At 40.9% G+C, this 22,450-nt stretch overlaps 1 protein-coding gene across 1 annotated transcript in view; it reads left to right on the forward strand.

Moving 5' to 3' along the window:
• Window positions 1–22,450, forward strand: part of LOC109870209 (CUB and sushi domain-containing protein 1) — a 291,027-nt gene that overhangs the window by 244,219 nt on the left and 24,358 nt on the right. The window contains exons 40-55 of the mRNA XM_031804842.1: window positions 81–197; window positions 4,693–4,902; window positions 5,990–6,178; window positions 7,068–7,245; window positions 8,254–8,399; window positions 10,161–10,241; window positions 10,570–10,683; window positions 11,378–11,566; window positions 11,715–11,861; window positions 12,975–13,163; window positions 14,762–14,947; window positions 15,539–15,733; window positions 17,372–17,545; window positions 18,201–18,374; window positions 18,532–18,705; window positions 22,162–22,350. Of these exons, the coding sequence (XP_031660702.1) occupies window positions 81–197; window positions 4,693–4,902; window positions 5,990–6,178; window positions 7,068–7,245; window positions 8,254–8,399; window positions 10,161–10,241; window positions 10,570–10,683; window positions 11,378–11,566; window positions 11,715–11,861; window positions 12,975–13,163; window positions 14,762–14,947; window positions 15,539–15,733; window positions 17,372–17,545; window positions 18,201–18,374; window positions 18,532–18,705; window positions 22,162–22,350 (2,652 nt within the window). The remainder of the gene's footprint in view (window positions 1–80; window positions 198–4,692; window positions 4,903–5,989; window positions 6,179–7,067; window positions 7,246–8,253; window positions 8,400–10,160; window positions 10,242–10,569; window positions 10,684–11,377; window positions 11,567–11,714; window positions 11,862–12,974; window positions 13,164–14,761; window positions 14,948–15,538; window positions 15,734–17,371; window positions 17,546–18,200; window positions 18,375–18,531; window positions 18,706–22,161; window positions 22,351–22,450) is intronic.

Raw genomic sequence — 22,450 nt, forward strand, 5'->3', positions numbered from 1 at the left:
GTTTACTGTTTCAGTGTTATTCATTGTCTGCAATATTTTTTCAACGTGTGCCACACATTATGTGCATTTTTATTTTCCAGCAAAGTGCGGTGGAACAGTGGTTGACTTGGCCAATGTTATTTTAAGTCCTGGATTCCCTGGCAACTACCCTGGTAACATGGATTGTACATGGAGGATTCTTTTACCAGTTGGATATGGTGAGGAACCTGCTATGATAACGATAATGATAAGAAGCCTCTGGCATTTTAGTAATGCCAGAGATAATAGATTTATTTTTATATCATTTTTGCAATAATCTCCATTAGCTGTTGCAAAAGCAGCAGCTACTCTTCCTGGGCTCCACACAAAACATGGAACATTACATAATACCAAAACCATACCATACTTCCTAAATTACTTTGCTTACCCGACCTAGAATTCCTTACAATCAAATGCCGACCGTATTATCTTCCAAGAGAATTCTCTTAGATTATGGTCACAACCGTGTAACTGGAAACCAGAGGCTGCAGTTATTGTAGCTGGGGATTTTAACAAAGCTAACCATACTGACCAATACAATTTGATTTGATTTGAATGCAGAACATTAATAGACAATATATTCAGGATTTACATCTCTCCCTGGAACTAACAAAATGTTGTTGTTGTTCTGTGACATCTTCCTTTTGGAAATGGATCCCCTTCAGTTATCCTCTTTCTCTATCTACATTTTGAGACATTTGCAGTCAGTTTAGCAATTTACAAGAGAGCTGTGGGTTGCAGCCCACATATTTGCGGTGCTTCACAGTTCAAATGACTCCAGAACAAAGTAAACACTCCAGATGTTAACAAGGTAATTGTGTGTGATTTATAAAGCTATTCAGGCTTTCGTCTGAGCACAAAAAATTCTCTCTACCTAACCCAAGAAAAATATTGTATACTGTATCCAAAAGCAATTTTCTGCCCTATCAAGCAAGAACTTCACAAGTAAGAACAAGAATTATCATTTTGTGCTGTGTGTGTGTATCAACAATGCATTAGATTGTGTTGTTTACAGGGCCCAATATTTAAAAAAAATTATATGTATATTTTTTAAAAATACACAAGAGGCTTTGCAGACGCTGATGACAGCTTTTAGGACAGACAGAATGGGTAGGATAAAGCATTGTGAGAAAGAGGTACATGGCTGCATAACAACAAGATTATCGTTCAAAGGATTCTCCTAAGCATCACCAAGTGGCAAATGCTTTCTTCCAGCATCAGACCTTTGCTACACTTGGAATAACCGAACATAACATAACAGAAAAAAATGATTGTATTGTATTCATTTCCCATTTCTGTGTCTCCCCTGGAAAAACATGAGCTGAACTCAGTATTAGATTGCTGAATAATTTCTACCATCATAACATATTAGTGAGTTGAAGAGTTTTTCTCAACATGCAAACATGATGTAGCTTGACAAAAAAGGTTGGTACAGTAGGTCAAAAGCACATTAAATGAGCCAAAGTAATGTCTGCTAAATGCATTACATGATTACAACACATTTCACAACATCACTGTTAATAGTTAACACTTTAGGTAATCTATAGTGAACAGATCTGTCTAAACATACAGTAACTGGTACTGTAGAATCTGTCAAGAAGGAATCAATTATTATTATTTTTACATTTCACCTTTATTTAACCAGGTAGGCCAGTTGAGAACAATTTCTCATTTACAACTGCGACCTGGCCAAGAAAAAGCAAAGCAGAGCGACACAAACAACACAGAGTTACACATGGAATAAACAGACACACAGTCAATAACACAATAGAAAGTCTATATACAGTGTGTGAAAATGAAGTAAGATTAGGGAGGTAAGGCAATAAATAGGCCATAGTGGCGAAATAATTACAATTGAGCAATTAAACACTGGAGTGATATATGTGCTGAAGATGAATGTGCAAGTAGAGATACTGGGGTGCAAAGGAGAATAAAAAATATATAATATGGGGATGAGGCAGTTGGGTGGGCTATTTACAGATGGGCTATGTACAGGTGCAATGCTCTGTAAGCTGCTCTGACAGCTGATGCTTAAAGTTAGTGAGGGAGATATGAGTCTCCAGCTTGAGTGATTTTTGCAATTCGTTCCAGTCGTTGGCAGCAGAGAACTGGAAGGAAAGGCGGCCAATGGAGAAGTTGGCTTTGGGGGGTGGCCAGTGAAATATACCTGCTGGAGCATGTGCTGCTATGGTGACCAGTGAGCTGAGATAAGGCGGGGCTTTACCTAGCAAAGACTTATAGATGACCTGGAGCCAGTGGGTTTGGCGACAAAAATATGAAGCGAGGGCTAGCCAATGAGAGCATACAGGTCGCAGTGGTGGGTAGTGGATGGGTCTTTGGTGACAAAATGGATGGCACTGTGATAGACTGCATCCAATTTGCTGAGTAGAGTGTTGGAGGCTATTCTGTGAATGACATCGCCGAAGTCAAGGATCGGTAGGATAGTCAGTTTTGCGAGGGTATGTTTGGCAGCATGAGTGAATGATGCTTTGTTGTGAAATAGGAAGCCGATTCTAGATTTAATTTTGGATTGGAGATGCTTGATGTGAGTCTGAAAGGAGAGTTCACAGTCTAGAAGGGCGGGCAGGTGCCGGCAGCGATCAGTTGAGGAGCATGCATTTAGTTTTACTTGTATTTAAGAGCAGTTGGAGGCCACGGAAGGAGAGTTGTATGGCATTGAAGCTCATCTGGAGGTTTGTTAACACAGTGTCCAAAGAAGGGCCAGAAGTATACAGAATGATGCGAGAATTGAACCCTGTGGCACCTCCATAGAGACTGCCAGAGGTCCGAACAACAGGCCCTCCGATTTGACACACAGAACTCTGTCTGAGAAGTAGTTGGTGATCCAGGCGAGGCAGTCATTTGAGAAACCAAGGCTGTTGAGTCTGCCGATAAGAATGCGGTGGTTGACAGAGTCGAAAGCCTTGGCCAGGTCGATGAATACGGCTGCACAGTATTGTCTTTTATCGGTGGTGGTTATCATATTGTTTAGGACCTTGAGCGTGGCTGAGGTGCACCCATGACCAGCTCGGGAAACCAGATTGCATAGCAGAGAAGGTACAGTGGGCATCGAAATCATCGGTGATCTGTTTGTTAACTTGGCTTTCGAAGACTTTAGAAAGGCAGGGTAGGATAGATATATGTCTGTAACAGTTTGGGTCTAGGGTTTCTCTTCCTTTGAAGAGGGGGATGACTGCGGCAGCTTTCCAATCTTTAGGGATCGCAGACGATATGAAAGAGAGGTTGAACAGGTTAGTAATAAGGGTTGCAACTATTGCGGCAGATCATTTTAGAAAGAGAGGGTCCAGATTGTCTAGCCCAGCTGATTTGTAGGGGTCCAGATTTTGCAGCTCTTTCAGAACATCAGCTATCTGGATTTGGGTGAAGGGGAAATGGGGGAGGCTTCGACAAGTTGCTGTGGGGGGTGCATAGCTGTTGACCGGGGTAGAGGTAGCCAGGTGGAAAGCATGGCCAGCTGTAGAAAAATGCTTATTGAAATTCTCGATTATCGTAGATTTATCGGTGGTGACAGTGTTTCCTAGCCTCAGTGCAGTGGGCAGCTTGGAGGAGGTGCTCTTATTCTCCTTTTAGGAATTTATGCTACAGGATGCACATTTCTGTTTGAAAAAGCTAGCCTTTGCTTTCCTAACTGCCTGTATATGTTGGTTCCTAACTTCCCTGAAAAGTTTAATATCGTGGGGGTTATTCAATGCTAATGCAGTACGCCACAGGATGTTTTTGTGCTGGTCAAGGGCAGTCAGGTCTGGAGTGAACCAAGGGCTATATCAGTTCTTAGTTCTACATTGTTTTAATGGGGCATGCTTATTCAAGATGGTGAGGATGTCACTTTTAAAGAATAACCAGGCATCCTCTACTGACGGAATGAGGTCAATATCCTTCCAGGATACCTGGGCCAGTTCAATTAGAAAGGCCTGCTCGCTGAAGTGTTTTAGGGAGCATTTGACAGTGATGAGGGGTAGTCGTTTGACTGCGGACCCATTACGGATGCAGGCAATGAGGCAGTGATCGCTGAGATCCTGCTTGAAGACAGCAGAGGTGTATTTAGAGGGCAGGTTGGTCAGGATGATATCTATGAGGGTGCCCGTGTTTACAGATTTAGGGTTGTACCTGGTAGGTTCCATGATATTTGTGTGAGATTGAGGGCATCTATCTTAGATTGTAGGATGGCCGGGGTGTTAAGCATATCCCAGTTTAGGTCACCTAACAGTATGCACTCTGAAGATAAATGGGGGGCGATTAATTCACATATGGTGTCCAGGGCACAGCTGGGGGCTGAGGGAGATCTATAACAAGCGGCAACAGTGAGAGACATATTTCTGGAAAGGTGGACTTTTAAAAGTAGAAGCTCAAACTGTTTGGGCAGTTTGAGCACAAAAATGGGATGTGTGGGCAAACGAGCAGCAGTATTTCCAGTGTTTGGATTTTTCATCACTGGTTATTTGGACAAATCATGATTTCACAAAATCACGATCAGGTGTTAGCATCTTTTGAATTTCAGTAGGGGAGGGGACATTTGACCCATAGACTTGCCCGTAACTTTCAAAGACAGTGGGAATGTTTTGATGCATGTTTTGGTTGTGAAATAAACATAGTCCATCAACCAAAGCCTTTGTCCATACAGTGTATTTCATATAATGTTTCTATGTTTTACAGGGGCTCATATTCAGTTCTTCAACTTCTCCTCTGAAGACAACCATGATTTTTTAGAGGTGCGAAATGGGCCGCAGCACAGCAGCTCTCTGATTGGACAGTTTAGCGGAAGTCAGCTGCCGCCCAACCTGCTGAGTACAACACATGAGACCGTGATTCACTTCTACAGTGACCACTCTGAAAACAGGCAGGGATTCAAACTAGCCTACCAAGGTGAGGTGTACTTCATTTTCATCCTTCATGTCTAGCATGGTTTCCCCTCACCTAAAAGAGCTGGGTTTGTATTGGTTTCGATTGACAATTTGTTGGCGCTAGGCTTGGATGTTGTTTTGGGGCATTTGTGTCAAATCTGGGAAAGAATCTATGGGAATGTCTGATGTGAAATCCTTATTGATAGTGTTTTTATCTGTCATCTGTTGATATGGTTTAGCTTTCTTTTTAGGATGATTCAAGGTTAAATGCAAAATAGGTGGAATGTCAGCTTCAAGGACTTAAGTACCTGTCAGTTAAATTATCTGAGAATCTGCCCTCTCCGGATCATTGAGAGGTTACTCTGTTATGTTGCTTCTCCCGCCTGGACAAAGCATTCAGAATCAATGGAGAGCGGCATTTAGATGTTGAGTGCACTTTGATGTTATGGGGCTATTTTGCTTCCACTGGTCCTGGGGTTCTTGTTACGGTCAATGGCAACTGTAGCTGTTGAGTGCATGGCTTCCACTTTTCAAGAGATAACCTTGTGTGTCATCTTCTTCCACATATAGGCCAGAGGGTTCATATCCTGGCTTTTCCTCTTCTCCTCTTACCAAAAAAAACACCACATCTCATTTAACAATTGCTCTCTCATTGTACGCAAAAAGAATGTGAACTTGATCGTCAATTTCCAGCACTGTCAAGCTTCAATAGATTTCTGGAGTAACGTTGCTGTAACGTTGCTGTAACGTTGCTGTAACGTTGCTGTAACGTTGCTGTATTTTTTAGGTTGAAACAGAAAAGTTTATTGGTTTCCTGGCATCCATTCTTTGTTGTTGGCATTATGCTTGAAATAGACATGTCATAGTGACATTTCGTGAAAATGTGTCTGACAGGTGTCATGTGTGTTCCAGTACTGTCTCAAAAGGTTAAGTGGGATGGTTCACCTGTGGGCTGTTGACGACAGTCCACATAATTTGTTTGAACATTTCTTGTTGAATATGTTTTATTTTGTTGTGATGTATGTGCATTCCTGTTATAAGAAATATGTATTTTTATTGCATAAGCTTGTAACCACAGTTTTTTTCTGACTTTCTCTCTTGCATTTTAGCATATGAATTGCAGAATTGCCAAGACCCTACTCCATTCCCTAACGGATATATTATTAATAATGACTACAATGCTGGCCAGTCAATAACTTTTGAGTGCTTTCCTGGATACGTTCTGATTGGACATCCTGTGCTCACATGCCAACATGGAATCAACAGAAAATGGAATCATCCCTTTCCACATTGTGAGGGTGAGCATGGGTTAATATTATACATAACATATATTTTACCAAAAGCATCAATGGCTTCTTTGCTTCATTTATCAAACTATTTTAGAATGTATTTGTTAGGACGTTTTTATCAGCCCTATACTAGATGTTATTATAGAACCCTCGTAATACTGTTGTGAAGTTCTGTTATACTGTATGAAAAAAGGCAGCGTTTCCCAAAACTGCCTCTCATATTACTGCCTTTGAAAACTGCTCCAGTTGAGACCCACACTACTGGGACATGTGCTAAATTTCTTCTGCATTGAGCAGTGTACGAGCTGGCAAAGGCTTACTCAATCAATACCTGCAAAGATTTGTTAGAGCTGTCCCTCATTCAACGACACCTTTCAGCATCATGGTATTGTGTTTTGGAGGTGCATTTGGTAAATTGGGTTCTTGTTGAAGTTATCACTGCATCCCTTTTGGGTTCAAAGTTATGCAGGATTAACTAATCCTAGATACCAGTGAAAGAGACACTTACCATGATAGTATAACACAGTATGGGGTTTGCACTGTTGTCAAAACTGCTCTTGTGATTGCTGCTCATAATATTTAATCTACAAGTAATACAGTGTACAGATATTTGTAATGAAGGTTCAATTGGTGAAGAAATGTTCTTAAGTTGTTAGCAGACAAATAACTACAATCTACTTAACATCAATTTCTACCATATGCTCTACGTATAGCAGACAGTTTTATTCAGAGCAACTTACAGTACTGAGTGGTACATTTAATACTTTTCCCCCCTGTTCTGGTCCCCCGTGGGAATCGAACCCACAACCCTGGCGTTTCATGTGCCACACTCTACCAACTGATCTACATGGGACATACCCTCTGTGATGATAACGCTCCGTCTTGTCTTCTACTGCAGCTCCATGTGGCTACAATATGACAGCTCAGAATGGCACCATATTCTCACCCCAGTACCCAAATGAGTACCCTAACTCACAGGACTGCACCTGGCTTATCACCGTGCCACATGGACATGGTATTTACATCAACTTCACCCTGCTTCAGACGGAGCCTGTCACAGATTACATTGCTGTATGGTAAGGGATTAATGGTTTCTCACAAGCCCCATCAGTTCACAATTGGCTGATATGTCTTTTACTGTGAATAACTACCATGTACTTCAGAGCACAGGACGAGCAGGTTGACGTTTATTGGAATGAGTCTTGTCCTGAAGGCAGAGCTGAGCGATTTCTGCTAGATGGGGCAGTCAAAATTGTCTGTATTGTAAAAATTCAAGAAAAATTGGTCTTAATTTAAGGTTAGGGTTAACACTCAGTGTGGTTAAGGTTAGGGTCAAGGTTAGGTTTAGTTTTAAAAATCAGATTTTATGACTTTGTGGTTGTGCCAGCTAGTGACCACCCACTGGGCACAGACATCAGTTCAATTGTCAGTTCAATTGTCAATGAACATGAATTCAATGTGCAAATCCAATTAGTTTTCCACATTGATTCATTGTCATCAAATAATTTGGGGGGATTGAAATGACGTAGAAACAATGTTGATTCAGCCCGTTTTTGCCCAGTGGGCACTCTGCGGAGCTGCCTCCAGAACAAAATTCATGACGAAAACTCTAACCTGCACAGGAAAACCCAGAGTTATACTGTAAATACAGCAAGACAGGAAACAAATCAACATAGTGCCTTTTTATTCCTTTTACTAGTGAAGATGAACTTGAATGTCACAATATAATAAGTGCATGCCATGGTTTAATCTGCAGCACCCGAGAGTGGATTAAAACTATGTATTTCAATGGGTAAAATACACACGTTCTGCCACAATACAGCCCTCTGTGAGTTACATGGATAATTCATCTTCAGAAGCCATTAAAGGAGGCCAGTAGTCTGTAAAGTCATCATTTTTTGCTGTTTTCATTCAACACTGTCTGTAATGTAATGGTTTTTATATGAACGTCAGCACAAATCTTGCTATAGATTTGAGAGCAAATCAATTCAACCATGCCACACTGAAATTCTGGACATTATTACAATGTTTAATGTGTGTGTTATAAATGTAATGCTCTTTCAATGTCTTCTGGCCTCTTCCAGGGATGGCCCTGAGCAGAGCTACCCACAGCTTGGGATTTTCAGTGGTAATACAGCGCTAGAGTCAGCCTACAGTTCTTTCAATCAGGTCCTTATCAAGTTTCACAGTGACTTCTCCACAAGTGGATTCTTTGTCCTCAATTTCCATGGTCAGTTTCTCTTCCAAATAAAAAAAATGTTGTAGCTATAATGCATACTGTTACTGCTAAAGCTTGCTGATTCCCTGTTTTGAAAATATTTCAGAAATAAAGTTATCTCATGTTTTTACCTTGTGACCGGGTGAATGTGGTCAATTGTCCTCTAACAGATTGTATTTATATGTACAGTGGAAGTCAGAAGTTTACATTCACTTAGGTTGGAGTCATTAAAACTCTCCACAAATGTCTTGTAAACAAACTATAGTTTTGGCAAGTCGGTTAAGACTTTGTGCATGACACAAGTACATTTTCCAACAATTGTTTACAGACAGATTATTTCACTTATAATTCACTGCATCACAATTCCAGTGGGTCAGAAGTTTCCATACACTAAGTTGACTGTGCCTTTCAAAAGAAATCTGCCAAGACCTCCACAATTGTAGACCTCCAAAAATCTGGTTCATCCTTGGAATTTCCAAACGCTTGAATGCACCACTTCCATTTGTACAAACAATAGTATGCAAGTATAAACACCATGGGACCACACAGCCTTCATACCGCTCAGGAAGGAGACGCATTCTGTCTCCTAGAGATGAACGTACTTTGGTGCAAAAAGTGCAAATCAATCCCAGAACAACACTAGGACTTGTGAAATGCTGGAGGAAACAGGCACAAAAATATCTATATCCACAGTAAGTCCTATATCGACATAACCTGAAAGGCAAGGACAAAGCCACTGCTCCAAAACCGCCATAAAAAAGCCAGACTACGGCTTGCAACTGCACATGGGGACAAAGATCGTACTTTTTGGAGAAATGTCCTCTGGTCTGATGAAACAAAAATAGAACTGTTTGGCCATAATGACCATCATTTGGAGGAAAAAGGGGGAGGCTTGCGAGCCGAAGAAAACCATCCCAACCATGAAGCACGGAGGTGGCAGCATCACGTTGTGGGGGTGCTTTGCTGCAGGAGGGACCAGTGCACTTCACAAAATAGATGGCGTCATGAGGCAGGAAAATGATGTGGACATATTGAAGCAACATCTCAAGACATCAGTCAGGAAGTTAAAGCTTGGTCTCAAATGGGCCTTTCAAATGGACAATTACCCCAAGCATACTTCCACAGTTGTGGCAAAATGGCTTAAGGACAACAAAGTCAAGGTATTGGAGTGGCCATCACAAAGCCCTGACCTCAATCCTACAGAAATTTGTGGGCAGGACTGAAAAGGCGTGTGCGAGCAAGGAGACCTACAAACATGACTCAGTTACACCAGCTCTGTCAGGGGGAATGGGCCAAAATTCACCCAACTTATTGTGGGAAGCTTGTGGAAGGCTACCTGAAACATTTGACCCACATTTGACCCAAGTTAAACTATTTAAAGGCAATGACACCGAATTCTAATTGAGTGTATGAACATTTTTGATCAACTGGGAATGTGATGAAAGAAATAAAAGCTGAAATAAATCATTCTCTCTACTATTATTCTGACATTTCACATTCTTAAAATAAAGTGGTGATCCTAACTGACCTAAGACAGGGAATTTTTACTAGGATTAAATATCAGGAATTGTGAAAAACTGAGTTTAAATGTATTTAGCTAAGGTGTATGTAAACTTCCGACTTCAACTGTATTTGCCCATCCCTTTATCTTGTGTGATGTCTTTGTTTTTTATGTTTGTCAGATAGATGAAGTGATAGAATACGTATCCATAAGTATAGTATACTGTGGATTATGTGATTTTGGCAAATTACTTAATTCTTTCTCTCCTCCAGCCTATCGTCTAAAGAAATGCCCACCTCCACCAACAGTGGAAGAAGCTGAAATAGTATATGAAGATCAAGATTATGAAATAGGTAAGTTTGTACCAGAGAGATGGTCAACACTGGGTTATATAATTCAACACAGAGTTGCAGTGGGACGTCAGATAGTGACCCGCTACATGATTCAGTTTAAACATGTTCCTATGTGACTTTGAATCAAAGAGGTATAGCATGCTGGAGTGTGAACCTTTATTTGAAATGATCTTGGACAACCATGTTAGGAGTATATAGCAGCCTGTTATGTAATACAGCTGTTGGCATTGTCTCGAGAGACATAAACATAATATCCAATGTAGGTTTCCATCAGACGTTGATGATATCACATCTGCTATAAGACGTATGAAATCATTATTTTGTCCAGGAGACGTTGTGAAGTATCGCTGCTTCCCTGGATTTACCCTGGTAGGCAACAGTGAGCTTACCTGTAAGCTCAACTCTCATCTCCAGTTTGAGAGTCCTCCGCCAACTTGTGAAGGTAAGGGAATGTTCTGACCTTTTTCTGATTATTTGATTTATTATTCCATTTATAACAGGATGTGAACTTTCAGCTCAGATACTTCCAGTTATCTGCTTTTACAAGCGTATCAGTTTACCTGCCTGTTTTTGTTTATATCTGACGTTCTACCCTTGTTTCTTTGTATCCTTCTGATGACTCCTTTATACGACACTATTACTAGACATTGTTCCAAGGTGTGCATCAGCCTGTTAAAAAACAAAGTGCAGCTAGAGTCTCTGTGACTATTTGAAATCAAAGCTCTGACTGAACGTGAGTCACAGATTGAATGGCTTATGAATGGTGTGCATATCATTTCTAATTATAGTGCCAATGTGATGACACAGATGGAAGGCAGCAGTATGGTTCCATTAGCAGAGCACAAAGTACATTTTCTAGAGAGATATGGAGATAAGCGCAGCAGAGTTTCCTTAAATGTTGTAATTCCGTAATGCAGCTATGGTCCATTCGGTTTGTTTTCATTATCATTTGCCCACAGGGTAGAAGTGGAAAATGCCTTCACATTATTTCTTGCCATAGATCACTAACCCTGAGCTCATTTGGATTTAGCAACCTGGAGAAGTTCAAGAGAAGTACAGTTGAGGTGATAAAGATGTGTACTGTAGCAGTAACTAACTATTTTTCATTTGTCTGCATGTGTGTGTTGTGCGTTTAGCCCAGTGTCCTGCAAATGAAGAACGCTCCTCCTCATCAGGAGTTATCCTTAGTCCGGGTTTCCCTAAAAACTACCCCAACTCTCAGACCTGCTCCTGGGTCATCAGGGTTCAACCTGCGTACACTATCTCCATCTTTGTGGAGATGTTTCAGAGTGAGAAGCAGTTCGACGAACTTGAGCTCTTTGACGGTAATTTCCTCTTCCAACAGCCAAATAAGTCATATGCATGTTTTATTTTGTTTGTTTTAAAATGTTTATGCCATGTCAGAGATGATTTAATGTTCAAATGCCTTACAACAAGCACTGTCATATGTGAGTGTTACTTTTGCTCTGTTAGGACCATCTGGCCAGAGCCCTTTGCTGGTGGCCCTTAGTGGAAATCACTCCACACAGTTAAACTTTACAAGCAAGACCAACCACCTTTACCTGAGATGGTCCACTGATCATGCAACCAGCAAAAGAGGATTCAGAATCCGCTACACAGGTTTGTAGTGCATAACAATATGTTTCAGTTTGTGAAAAGGCTTTAACGCCCATGTGCTGTGGGCATGTCTATTTCTACTAATGCGTCATCATTTGTATGTTTCATAACAGACACCAAATGAAACATTTGAATTACAGGACATTCAAAAAGTGGGACAGCGCCATAGCTTTTTTTCTCTTGTATGGGTGTCAGAGAAGCTTAGACACCAGCCTCTGTCCTCTGAGGCAGTTGCTTTGGATCCAATGTAGGTCAAAGAGTGTGAGGCAGTCAGACTTTTACAAGTTAGCCCTCATTAGACTGTATACCTGCAGGGATCCTTTTGCAAGTCCTCCATAATAGAGGTCAAAGATCCGATAATGAATTTGGCTGAATAACCGCCATGTCCGGTGCCTCAAACCGACATTTCCACCAATGACCAAACATGATATATAGCTCACAAAGCCCAGTGGCAATGATTACTCTCCATTTCTTCTCTCTTCTTTTCTCTCGCTCTGCATTTTCTGTTGCTTTTCTTCTCTCAATTCATTTTAGTCGATAATTTTGCCGTTCCAGCCCCTGTGCTGGTTATTATTCCAGTTTGTTTCCACATGTTTCCCCATTTATTCAATTTGCCATCCCTTGTGCGAAAAAAATGACTCGGTAAAAAAATTGTTACATTGCATTGAGGCCTGACGTGTCAGAATGAGTGATGGTTTCTGAAGGCTTCAGAGTGGCTACCTCAGTGCTGTCAAACTATGTAAAAGTATTTTTAAATAATGCATGGATGTTGAACACAGACAGGGTAATACACCTCCGTTTGATCTTTACAAAACTGCTTTGGGAGTGAAGAAGTCTTTACCCAGCCAAAGGATTTTTCTCTTTGTCTTAAACAGTCCATTGGTCTTTCATCAAAGTAAAATAAGAATGATGCCTGGAGTTTTAACATGAGGTCTAATCACCTAGAACCTAGACTTAACCATTTAGTACTAGTCAACTGGTGGATGGATTTAATCTAATGTTATACTAATATAATGTAATATGAAGTACTAATGTATATCTAGTGTATATCGTTAATCATTTAGAAGGAGGAATGGTATACAAAACACTTAAATTGCTCCTTTCTTTTCAATTTAGCTCCTTATTGTAGCATTAACGACCCACCTGGAAATGGAGGGGTGCTTAACCGAACAAGAGAAATCCCAGGAAGCAATCTGCAGTACTATTGTTATGCTGGCTACAGACTAGTGGGGCCCAGAAATTCCACCTGCCGGTTACATCCGAATGGACTGTATCATTGGGATACCCCAGCTCCACTATGTCAAGGTAATGCAGAATGGCGAATGGCATTTACAGACTCGAGGGGGATTCACTTTAATGTCTGGTGAAAGTCTTGCAAATGTGATTGGGCTCCCTCTTGTCACAATGTTGACATGTGTTTGTGGAATTGTGATTCATTGTCTATTTATTTTTCTCCTTGGTCTTCAACATAGCAGGCTACAATTCATGAATATTTCTTAATATCATAGAAAATATCTTAATGAATAGATTCTGAGAAGTCTTTTAACAAACTTTATTCAGAAATATATAATCATTGACAGTGATGTAACTGACCCTTTCTGCATTGTGTTCACTAGTGTGACAGCCCATTGCTGTAATGAGGTGTATATTTGCATAAAGGAAGAGAGTCTAAGATGGAGCTAATTACTTCTGGGGGTTTTATCTTTAATGCCTGTTTGCGATAGAGCATGCAAGACAATTATCTATTTTTAAGGTACAAAGGAAACTGTGTCCACTCATTTGTGGTAAACTACAGGTGGGTAACTAGTGAACAAAACAAGATAGCTGTTTGTTATCCTCACTAAACCTGATAGGAAATGATCATTTGATATGATGAGATCGTCTGTTCAAATTTGCACTGTATTCTTAAACATGGTATTCGAACGGTAAGCATGGGTTTAAGCAAGTGAATGCCACAATCTTTAACGGTAAATTTCTGGTTTCCATTGTACTCTAATAGTTGGTACATACTAACAGCATAGGTACATACTTTGCTTACTTCCTCTTTATCCCTCCCATTTGAGACACAAGGCCACTATAGTCAGAACACAGAACACTCCTGTGATGAGAAGTGTCCATAGTGTCTACTAATTATGTGCCATAATTTCTGTAAGTGCTGACAGTAATCCATTCAGCTGTTCTTAAGGTCATGGAGAGGCAGTGGAGGATTCTGGCTTCTCTGTTTAATCAAATCAAAACAAATGTTATTAGTCACATGCGCCGAATACAACAGGTAGATATTACAGTGAAATGCTGAATACAACAGGTAGACCTTACAGTGAAATGCTGAATACAACAGGTAGACCTTACTTATGAGCCCCTAACCAACAATGCAATTTAAGCTGTTTAGAAGCCTCTTGGACCTAGACTTGGCATTCCGGTACCGCTTGCCATACGGTAGCAGACAGAATAGTCTATAACTAAGGTGGATGGAGTCTTTGCCAATTTTTAGAGCCATCCTCTGACACTGCCTGGTGTAGAGGTCCTGGATGGCAGGAAGCTTGGCCCCTGTTATGTACTTGGCTGTATGCACTACTTGGTGTGCTTGGACTATGTTAGTTTGTTGGTGATGTGGACACCAAGGAACTTGAAGCTCTCAACCTGCTCCACTAATCCAACTTAAACGTAAGGTTGTGATCAAAGTGGACAAGAAAACAGCCTAATTGGTCCCACTGCTTTTACTGGAACTTTGAAGACATCTACGAGCTTGAATTGTTCTCGAAATATGTTGCTTTGATGCTTTTGTAGATGTTCCTGTTGCTTTGGAAGATGAAATTCTGATTTGAATATACAGTTGCAGGGTGAGAAATGATCATTTGATGAGAGTATAATTTTTTATATTTTCATATCTTTCCATTTGGCAGCTATATCTTGTGGAATCCCTCAGTCTCCTGCCAATGGTTCATTCCATGGTTTCCAGTACACAGTAGGAAGCAAAGTTAACTACGAGTGCAATGAAGGGTACAGGATGGAGACAAGTTTCTCCACGAGCGCCGTCTGTCTGGAGGAGGGGACATGGAGCAATGCTGCACACCCACCTCTTTGTTTACGTGAGAAAAATAACCCTTTGTTTCTATGCCAACGGTATGTTAAAATCGCCTGCCTCATTGAGCCACTGCAGTCAATGCATGTCTCATTAACATCCTCCTTAGAGAGTAATTTGGAGCAGGTAACGGGTGAGCAATAATGACTAGATTTTTGCAGTTAAGCACTCACACAAAAGAAATGGTAGGATGCAACCCCGCCTCCTCAGGCCTGCATTACCAGAAACACTCTCGGCAATCATATTTAAGTCATTTTGGGACATGACTGTTTAAATGACATGTTCATACTACAATGAGTGTGATTTATGTGAATATAATATATATATATAACAAATCTTTTTATGCTCATTATACTTTCTAATTTGCTTTGGCATTTCTCAGTTTGATTAATAGAATGTAATACTATGTATATACTGTAGGACAAAGACCGATAATGTACACATCAAAAGACTTAGAATATCAAATCACTGAAGTTGGAGAACGTAAAGGAAATTGAGATTTTTTTCTCTGTCATGTCTGTATTTTTGAGTGTGTTCAGAATGAAGGCCAGGGTCACGGTATTCCATTAACTCTGGCCTGTTCTCTCTCCCCCCACAGCGATCCAGTGCCCTAACATTGAGAGCGTGCTCTCAGAACACATGGTGTGGCGGCTGATCTCGGGGTCACTGAATGAATTTAGAGCTCAGATAATGCTGAGCTGCACTCCTGGCTTCTACCTCGGAGGACAGAGGACAATCAAGTGCTTAGCTAATGGAACCTGGGCTGGAATTGAGGAGAGGTCTACCTGCAAGAGTAAGATACATACTGTGCATGTACCACAAGGCTGCAGTGCTTAGAGTTATAGAAAATAACATTTAAGTAATTTAGCAGATGTTCTTATCCAGAGCGACTGACAGTAGTGAGTGTATACATTTTCATATATATTTTTTAATACTGGTCCCCAGTGGGAATCAAACCCACAACCAAGGCTTTGTAAGCACCATGCTCTATCAACTGAGCTACACGGGAAAGATTATAATTTGTAAGAATGGAGTGCAAGATACTTGACATTTCGAGTATGAATAGTACCTTTTTCTAATTACTGAGAGCAATTTCACTGTCTGACCGGGGCTGTAATTCAGACTGGCAGTTAATAAATCTGAAATCCTCTGTGCCTCTTTGTGGCTCCCAGTGTATTTCTGGACCGTAACATGTATAATCCCCAGGATTTAGTGTAGTAGCTGGAAAGTCGTAAGGAAGTATCCAAACTTGCTATTTGTTTTGATCACAGCTCTACCTATTTCCTCTACTTAAACATGTTGTGTAAACAACTGCAGTGGTGATGAAGTAATCATGGAAAATAGCCTCTGCCTAATTAGAGGTCAGAGGGAGAATGTAAATATTTTGATTAGCGGGGACTTAATATTTAATGTGTTTACATGCCATTGTGTACATGCAAAGGCACATTGGTCTTGGCTTTGATTGGGTGCATCCAGGAGTCCCTAGTGTGTTTTCTGATCATTCCCTGGGTACCTCCTTACGGAGAAGACATGCATTATGCTCAGGGATGGAATCTAAGGATTTTGGGCACTGGCCAGCTGGGCTAATAGAATAGACCATTATTTTTACTAGCCTGGGTCCAAACTCTGTCATGTGAAACTTAAAAAGAAAACATTTTACTAGCTGGTGGGTTAGTTGGGAAAATGTTCTGATAGCCCGGTCAGAAAAGTACTAGCCTCGGGCTTGCAGGATAGCTTCATTTCCATCCTCTATATGCTGCATGAGTACTCATTTTCATCAATAGCCAATGTCCTTACATAATGTAATGTTTAGTGCCTCCTTTCTATTATGTGGTGAACCAAACTGTATGTGAATTTAAAGATGGTGAATGCACAATGACAAACAAACAAGCATACTGTTGCATTTGTTAGAATGGTCTGACAAAACAAAAAGGACAATATATAATGAATGTTAGCATAACAGCCAGCAATGTGTGTTTACATAAGGTAGTTGGATATCTAAATGTATTGTAACATTTACAGGTAACTTGTGAGGGCTGAGTCAATCAGCTGCTGTAAGACAAGATGTGCCACTTCCCCATTTAGTGTTTGAGTACAAATACACCAGTGGAGGCTGGTGGGAGGAGCAATGGGAAGATGGGCTCATTGTAATGCCTGAAATGGAATCAAGGGAATGGAGTCAAATGTGGTTTCCATATGTTTGATGGGTTTGATATTCCAGCCATTACAATGAACCCATCCACCTATAGCTCCTTCCAACAGCCTCCACTGAAATACACAATTCTCTGCATGCCTTTCATTCAGGGATATCTAGTCATTGTAGATCAAAATGCTCCACTAATCAGTCCTTATTGTGGAATTTGTTTCCACTCAGGCACAGTGGCGTGCAACCAAGTATAACTCAGTCTCTGATTGTCTGTGTCACTTCCAGTTATCTCGTGTGGGGACCTCCCCTCTCCTCCCTATGGCAACAAGATAGGAACCCTGACTACATTTGGCGCCACAGCGATCTTCATGTGTAATACGGGATACACACTGGTGGGGTCACATGTGAGGGAATGTGGGGTCAACGGGCTCTGGAGCGGAGTGGAAACCAAATGTCTTGGTACAGTAGAAATTGTTTTTTTTATGATTAAGATTTCTGTCTTCTCATCCTGGATGAGCTCCAAAATTGTATCATCCTGGATGTCCCCCAGTGTTATGATCTTGGACGAACACCAAATGGGGTAGAGCACCTTTATGGTTTTCAAATCATTATGCCAGAAACACATTAAGATTCCTCAGGTTACAGTTGATCCGCTTCAAACTCTTGAAGGTCAACCTCTTTAAGGTAATTTCGCTTCAATTACCAGTGTCCAAATTTGATGTAGGGTAGGCAACTTCTTATACTGACCATTCTATAATTAGATTTAATATGACTCCAGCAGTCAACTCCAAAATGGCAGTAAAAAATGAAGATATATACTGTACCTCCAACATTATTATCAATTAGATTATCGATCAGATAAAATGATCGAGGCAGTTCTCACCACAAAGACATGAATTATCAGGGGAGGAGAGGATCAAATGTTTTCATATGTCAAAGTGCCAAATGGTTATTACAGTCCTGAGACCATTTCAAATATGTGTGTTAGGGAATAGAAAGAAAGTTTGCATCTCAAATGTACTCGTTCATGCCAATCCACACTGTCTCAACTATTTCAAGTATCATCTAAGAACTGAAAATAAGATGCAGGTATCTGGTTTATTCTCCCTTCTAGCTGGCCACTGTGACTCCCCTGACCCAATCATCAACGGTCACATAAGTGGAGGTGGCTCCAGTTATCGTGACACTGTTGTCTACCAATGCAACCTTGGCTTTCGCCTTATTGGAACATCGGTACGGATCTGTCAACAAGACCACAGATGGTCCGGACAAGCTCCTGTTTGTGTTTGTAAGTGGATAAACTTACGTTTTTTTATTGCCTTCATCAATTCTTCCTTAATGATCAGAGATTTACAGGAATTCTCAATTCTCAACCCAATCACCATCACTAATAATTGTGTAAAACCATTTTTGCTCTCTCTTGGCTACCTCTACTTTTTTCAAAGCCATTACCTGTGGTCACCCTGGAAACCCAGCAAATGGTCGAACTAATGGCAGTGAGTTCAACTTGAACGATGTGGTCAACTTCACCTGCAGCACAGGATATCAGTTGCATGGTGCCTCAAGAGCTCAGTGCAGGATGACTGGACAGTGGAGCAACCCTCTTCCAGTTTGTAGAGGTAAAACACAGTAGCAAATACATTCAAAGCATTTCAGGTATATCCATTTAATTTGTGAGTAGAGTGCATACTTTATTTTGTATAGATAGTTTGTGCATGTCGATGGCTCAGAAAGCAAATATATTTTACTCATTGTGTATTAAAGTGGAACTGACAGCATTTTAACTACTTTGCAGATATGAAACAACACATTCATAATATCAGTCAAAAAATTCCCAGTTTATACTACAAAAGCAACTTTACGAGAGGTTTTAAAAATAGGTAAAAATGACTCAACATTCCTTGAAGTACACGAAGGTATTGTTGGCATAATAGATGGATGCAGTTCACTGCTTGATTAATATAATTCACCAAAACATTTATGGTTATTCTAAAAAATATTGCTATCAGGTTGTAAATCACAGCTGGCCTGGTACATTTTTTACTGCCTCCATTCGGGATGCACCGTTTCAATGACTCAATATGTTGGACAAAAAATGACGAATGTAACTGACTGGGAATGTCAATACAATTAAACTAGGAAGGGCAATGATCACGTCAGTCATAACGTGGCTAATAAGCTAGTGTATCTATTTATGTAGCAAGCTAAAAAACACGGAGCCAAACGTTAGCTAGCTGCTAGGAGGATGTCATGCAATATCATTGGAGGAGTGGGTGAGTGACTGACTTTCCCCCCTCATATCGTTTTTCGGTGACTATACACAGCTAAAGATGCAGGTGTCATTTGCTTAACTAGCAAGAACTTGAACGACTGTTGCGCAGTTAACATATCTCTTGCTTTCGCAAATTCACTCGTCTGAGTGTGCCAGAGCGCAGAGTATCTGATGAATTTATGAACTCGCAACACCCGCTGAATATGCGCGGTGTCAGTAAACAAAAGTAGTAGTTAGTCATGAACGCTCTACATAGAATGTAAACAGCCTAACCAGCTCTGCTACAACGAGCAAAATGGTCAGTCAGGTGTTCTCTCATTTGTGTCTGGAAGTAGCTAGCTAGTAAGCTAGCCAACTTGCTTGGTTGGGACAAGAACGATTGCATTGACAGGCAAGCTGCAGAAGGACCAGTAGGATATAATTCCCCATTGGTTATCAGTGAAATTGTTGACGGGCAACTAGCTGAAAAGTTCGAGAGTTTATCTAATGTTCATTCGTTACATTTGAGCTCATCTTGCTCTGGCTAGAATTAGTTGTTGATCTTCTTGATGTGCATAACGGATGGAGAGAGAGCCTACATTTTCATGGTTGTTTGATCAATAGGACTGTAAAGTTCCCAAATGTAATGTGACAGAATGTGCAGATATCCATTCAGGTGTATTTTGTGGCTTTTGCCGAATGCGTTGTAATTTCTAAAGTTGCGCTGTTGCTACTGCCTGTAAACACACACAGTGTTGCCAACTAATTTTCAGGGTAAGTTGCTTGAGGCAGGTTGATTTGTTGCTAAATGACGGAATGTCATTGCGTAAAAACGTAAAACTGCGTCATTACGTTGAATCCACAATAACGTTACTCAAATTGGCTGGCTATCTCGGCAAAAAAATATGATTTTGACATTTGTTCAGGTACAGACTCCCACTCTTTTCTGTACAATTTTGATTGAGACATGTTGATTAATGTTATAAGTTATGTTCAAGATCAAACATTCGTGACCAACTATATTCATTGGGTGTGTCTCGTCGAAGGCATATACTACTGCTGCTGCAGTCAGCCAACAATGATTTGCAATTTTCTGAAATTGCTGCTGGTCTTCTGCTGACGTCACTCACAATTCACTTTTGCAGCCAGGCACGTGTGTTGTGACTGAGTGTGTGACAGAGAAAATCGTTTTTGTGTCATTTAGAAGGAAAATACGTGCGTTTTAGCGTTTGAGTCACTTTTCAAAAGTTGCTAAAAGTTCCAAATACATTTGTAAAAGTAGCTCAATTTGTTGCTAGGTGCTGTTTGAAAAAAAGTTGCCAGGGTAGTCTGAAAAGTTGCTAAATCTAGCAACAAAATTGCTAAATTGGCATCACTGAACACACAGTCCACTTCAAAGTGAATGGTGGCAAATGGCTTGTTTGCATGAAGGCCTACTGTAGCTCTAATTGGCTATGGCGTTCCGGTCTGCATGTTTTGGAAAAATTACTTGTGTCATGCAGAAAGTAGATGTCCTAACCGACTTGCCAATACTATAGTTTGTCAACAAGAAATTTGTGGAGTGGTTGAAAAATGAGTTTTAATGACTCCATCCTAAGTGTATGTAAACTTCGACTTCAACTGTATTTGTATGACTAGAATAGTCCTCCATGCTGAAAAACCAAGGGAAAACAAGGTATATATATAAAACAAAAAATAAATAGCCTCCTTTACCTGCCACAACAATGGTCAGTCACTCCCTCCCTCAGACTGTTCAGTATTCCTACAGTATGTCAGTGTGCTCCCTGCTATCTCAGCCTACAGTATTCCTACAGTATGTCAGTGTGCACCCTGCTATCTCAGCCTGCAGTATTCCTACAGTATGTCAGTGTGCTCCCTGCTATCTCAGCCTGCAGTATTCCTACAGTATGTCAGTGTGCTCCCTGCTATCTCAGCCTGCAGTATTCCTACAGTATGTCAGTGCGCTCCCTGCTATCTCAGCCTGCAGTATTCCTACAGTATGTCAGTGTGCTCCCTGCTACCTCAGCCTGCAGTATTCCTACAGTATGTCAGTGTGCTCCCTGCTACCTCAGCCTGCAGTATTCCTACAGTATGTCAGTGTGCTCCCTGCTACCTCAGCCTGCAGTATTCCTACAGTATGTCACTGTGCTCCCTCTATTTTGTAAGCCACTCTGCACACCCACACCCAGGGTTCCAACAATCACCTTTTTTCAAGAGGGTTACCTGAATAATGGTGTCTATTAAAGGCAAGGAACATGCCAATAGCAGGTGCCAATTATCAATTTTGGAGGGTTTTTTCCAACCTCTCTGTCCCTAGGGGTTTAATTGACTGCCAAGGCATTGGCAGCTGTCACTGAGGGAAAGCGATCTGTTTATCTTCCCCTGGACATTAACTTTAGGCTGTTTTTTGTTGAAGGGCAATAGCTGAAAACAATGTTCAGCCAACTCTGAGGCAAGACGTACAGCTTATTATTGTTACTGGGGCTTCCTGCCCTGCTGGTTTAAAGTGCAACTGGAGTAAATAAGGAATCTACATTTTTGTGACAAGTTAAACTGAACAGAAACTGCATATCAACCCACATGTATGACATTTCTACACAGTTATTAGAGTAAATGTATGTCAAATGCTATTGACTGTAGAAAATCTGTAGTTACAGTACATGAGAGAAGCTGTATATCTTAAAAGGCATGGATGGGTTGTTTTGAAATGAATCCGAACTTGAACAGAAATCCTGCTATTCAAGCTTTCCCATTGATTTCCCTTCTCTTCTCACTCTTGGGTTCACTGTCAGACTTTAAGCATGCGGACGGTTTTATCTTGCAGTGGTAAACTGCTCCGATCCAGGCTTCGTGGAGAATGCCATTCGTCACCCGCAGCAGCGCTTCCCCGAGAGCTTCAACTACAGAACCAGTGTGATGTATCACTGCAAGAGGGCCTTCTATCTGCTCGGCTCATCACTTCTCACCTGTCAGTCAAACGGCCTCTGGGACAGATCACTTCCTAAGTGCCTTTGTGAGTAATATGCTGGGATTGTCTTGCTCAGGGTACAAAAAGTGGTAGAGGTAGAATCTGGGTCCCAAGTGGTGTGTTTAGTCGCTGTTGGAGAATGATA

Source organism: Oncorhynchus kisutch, linkage group LG25, assembly GCF_002021735.2.
Source record: "Oncorhynchus kisutch isolate 150728-3 linkage group LG25, Okis_V2, whole genome shotgun sequence".
Lineage (NCBI taxonomy): Eukaryota > Metazoa > Chordata > Actinopteri > Salmoniformes > Salmonidae > Oncorhynchus > Oncorhynchus kisutch.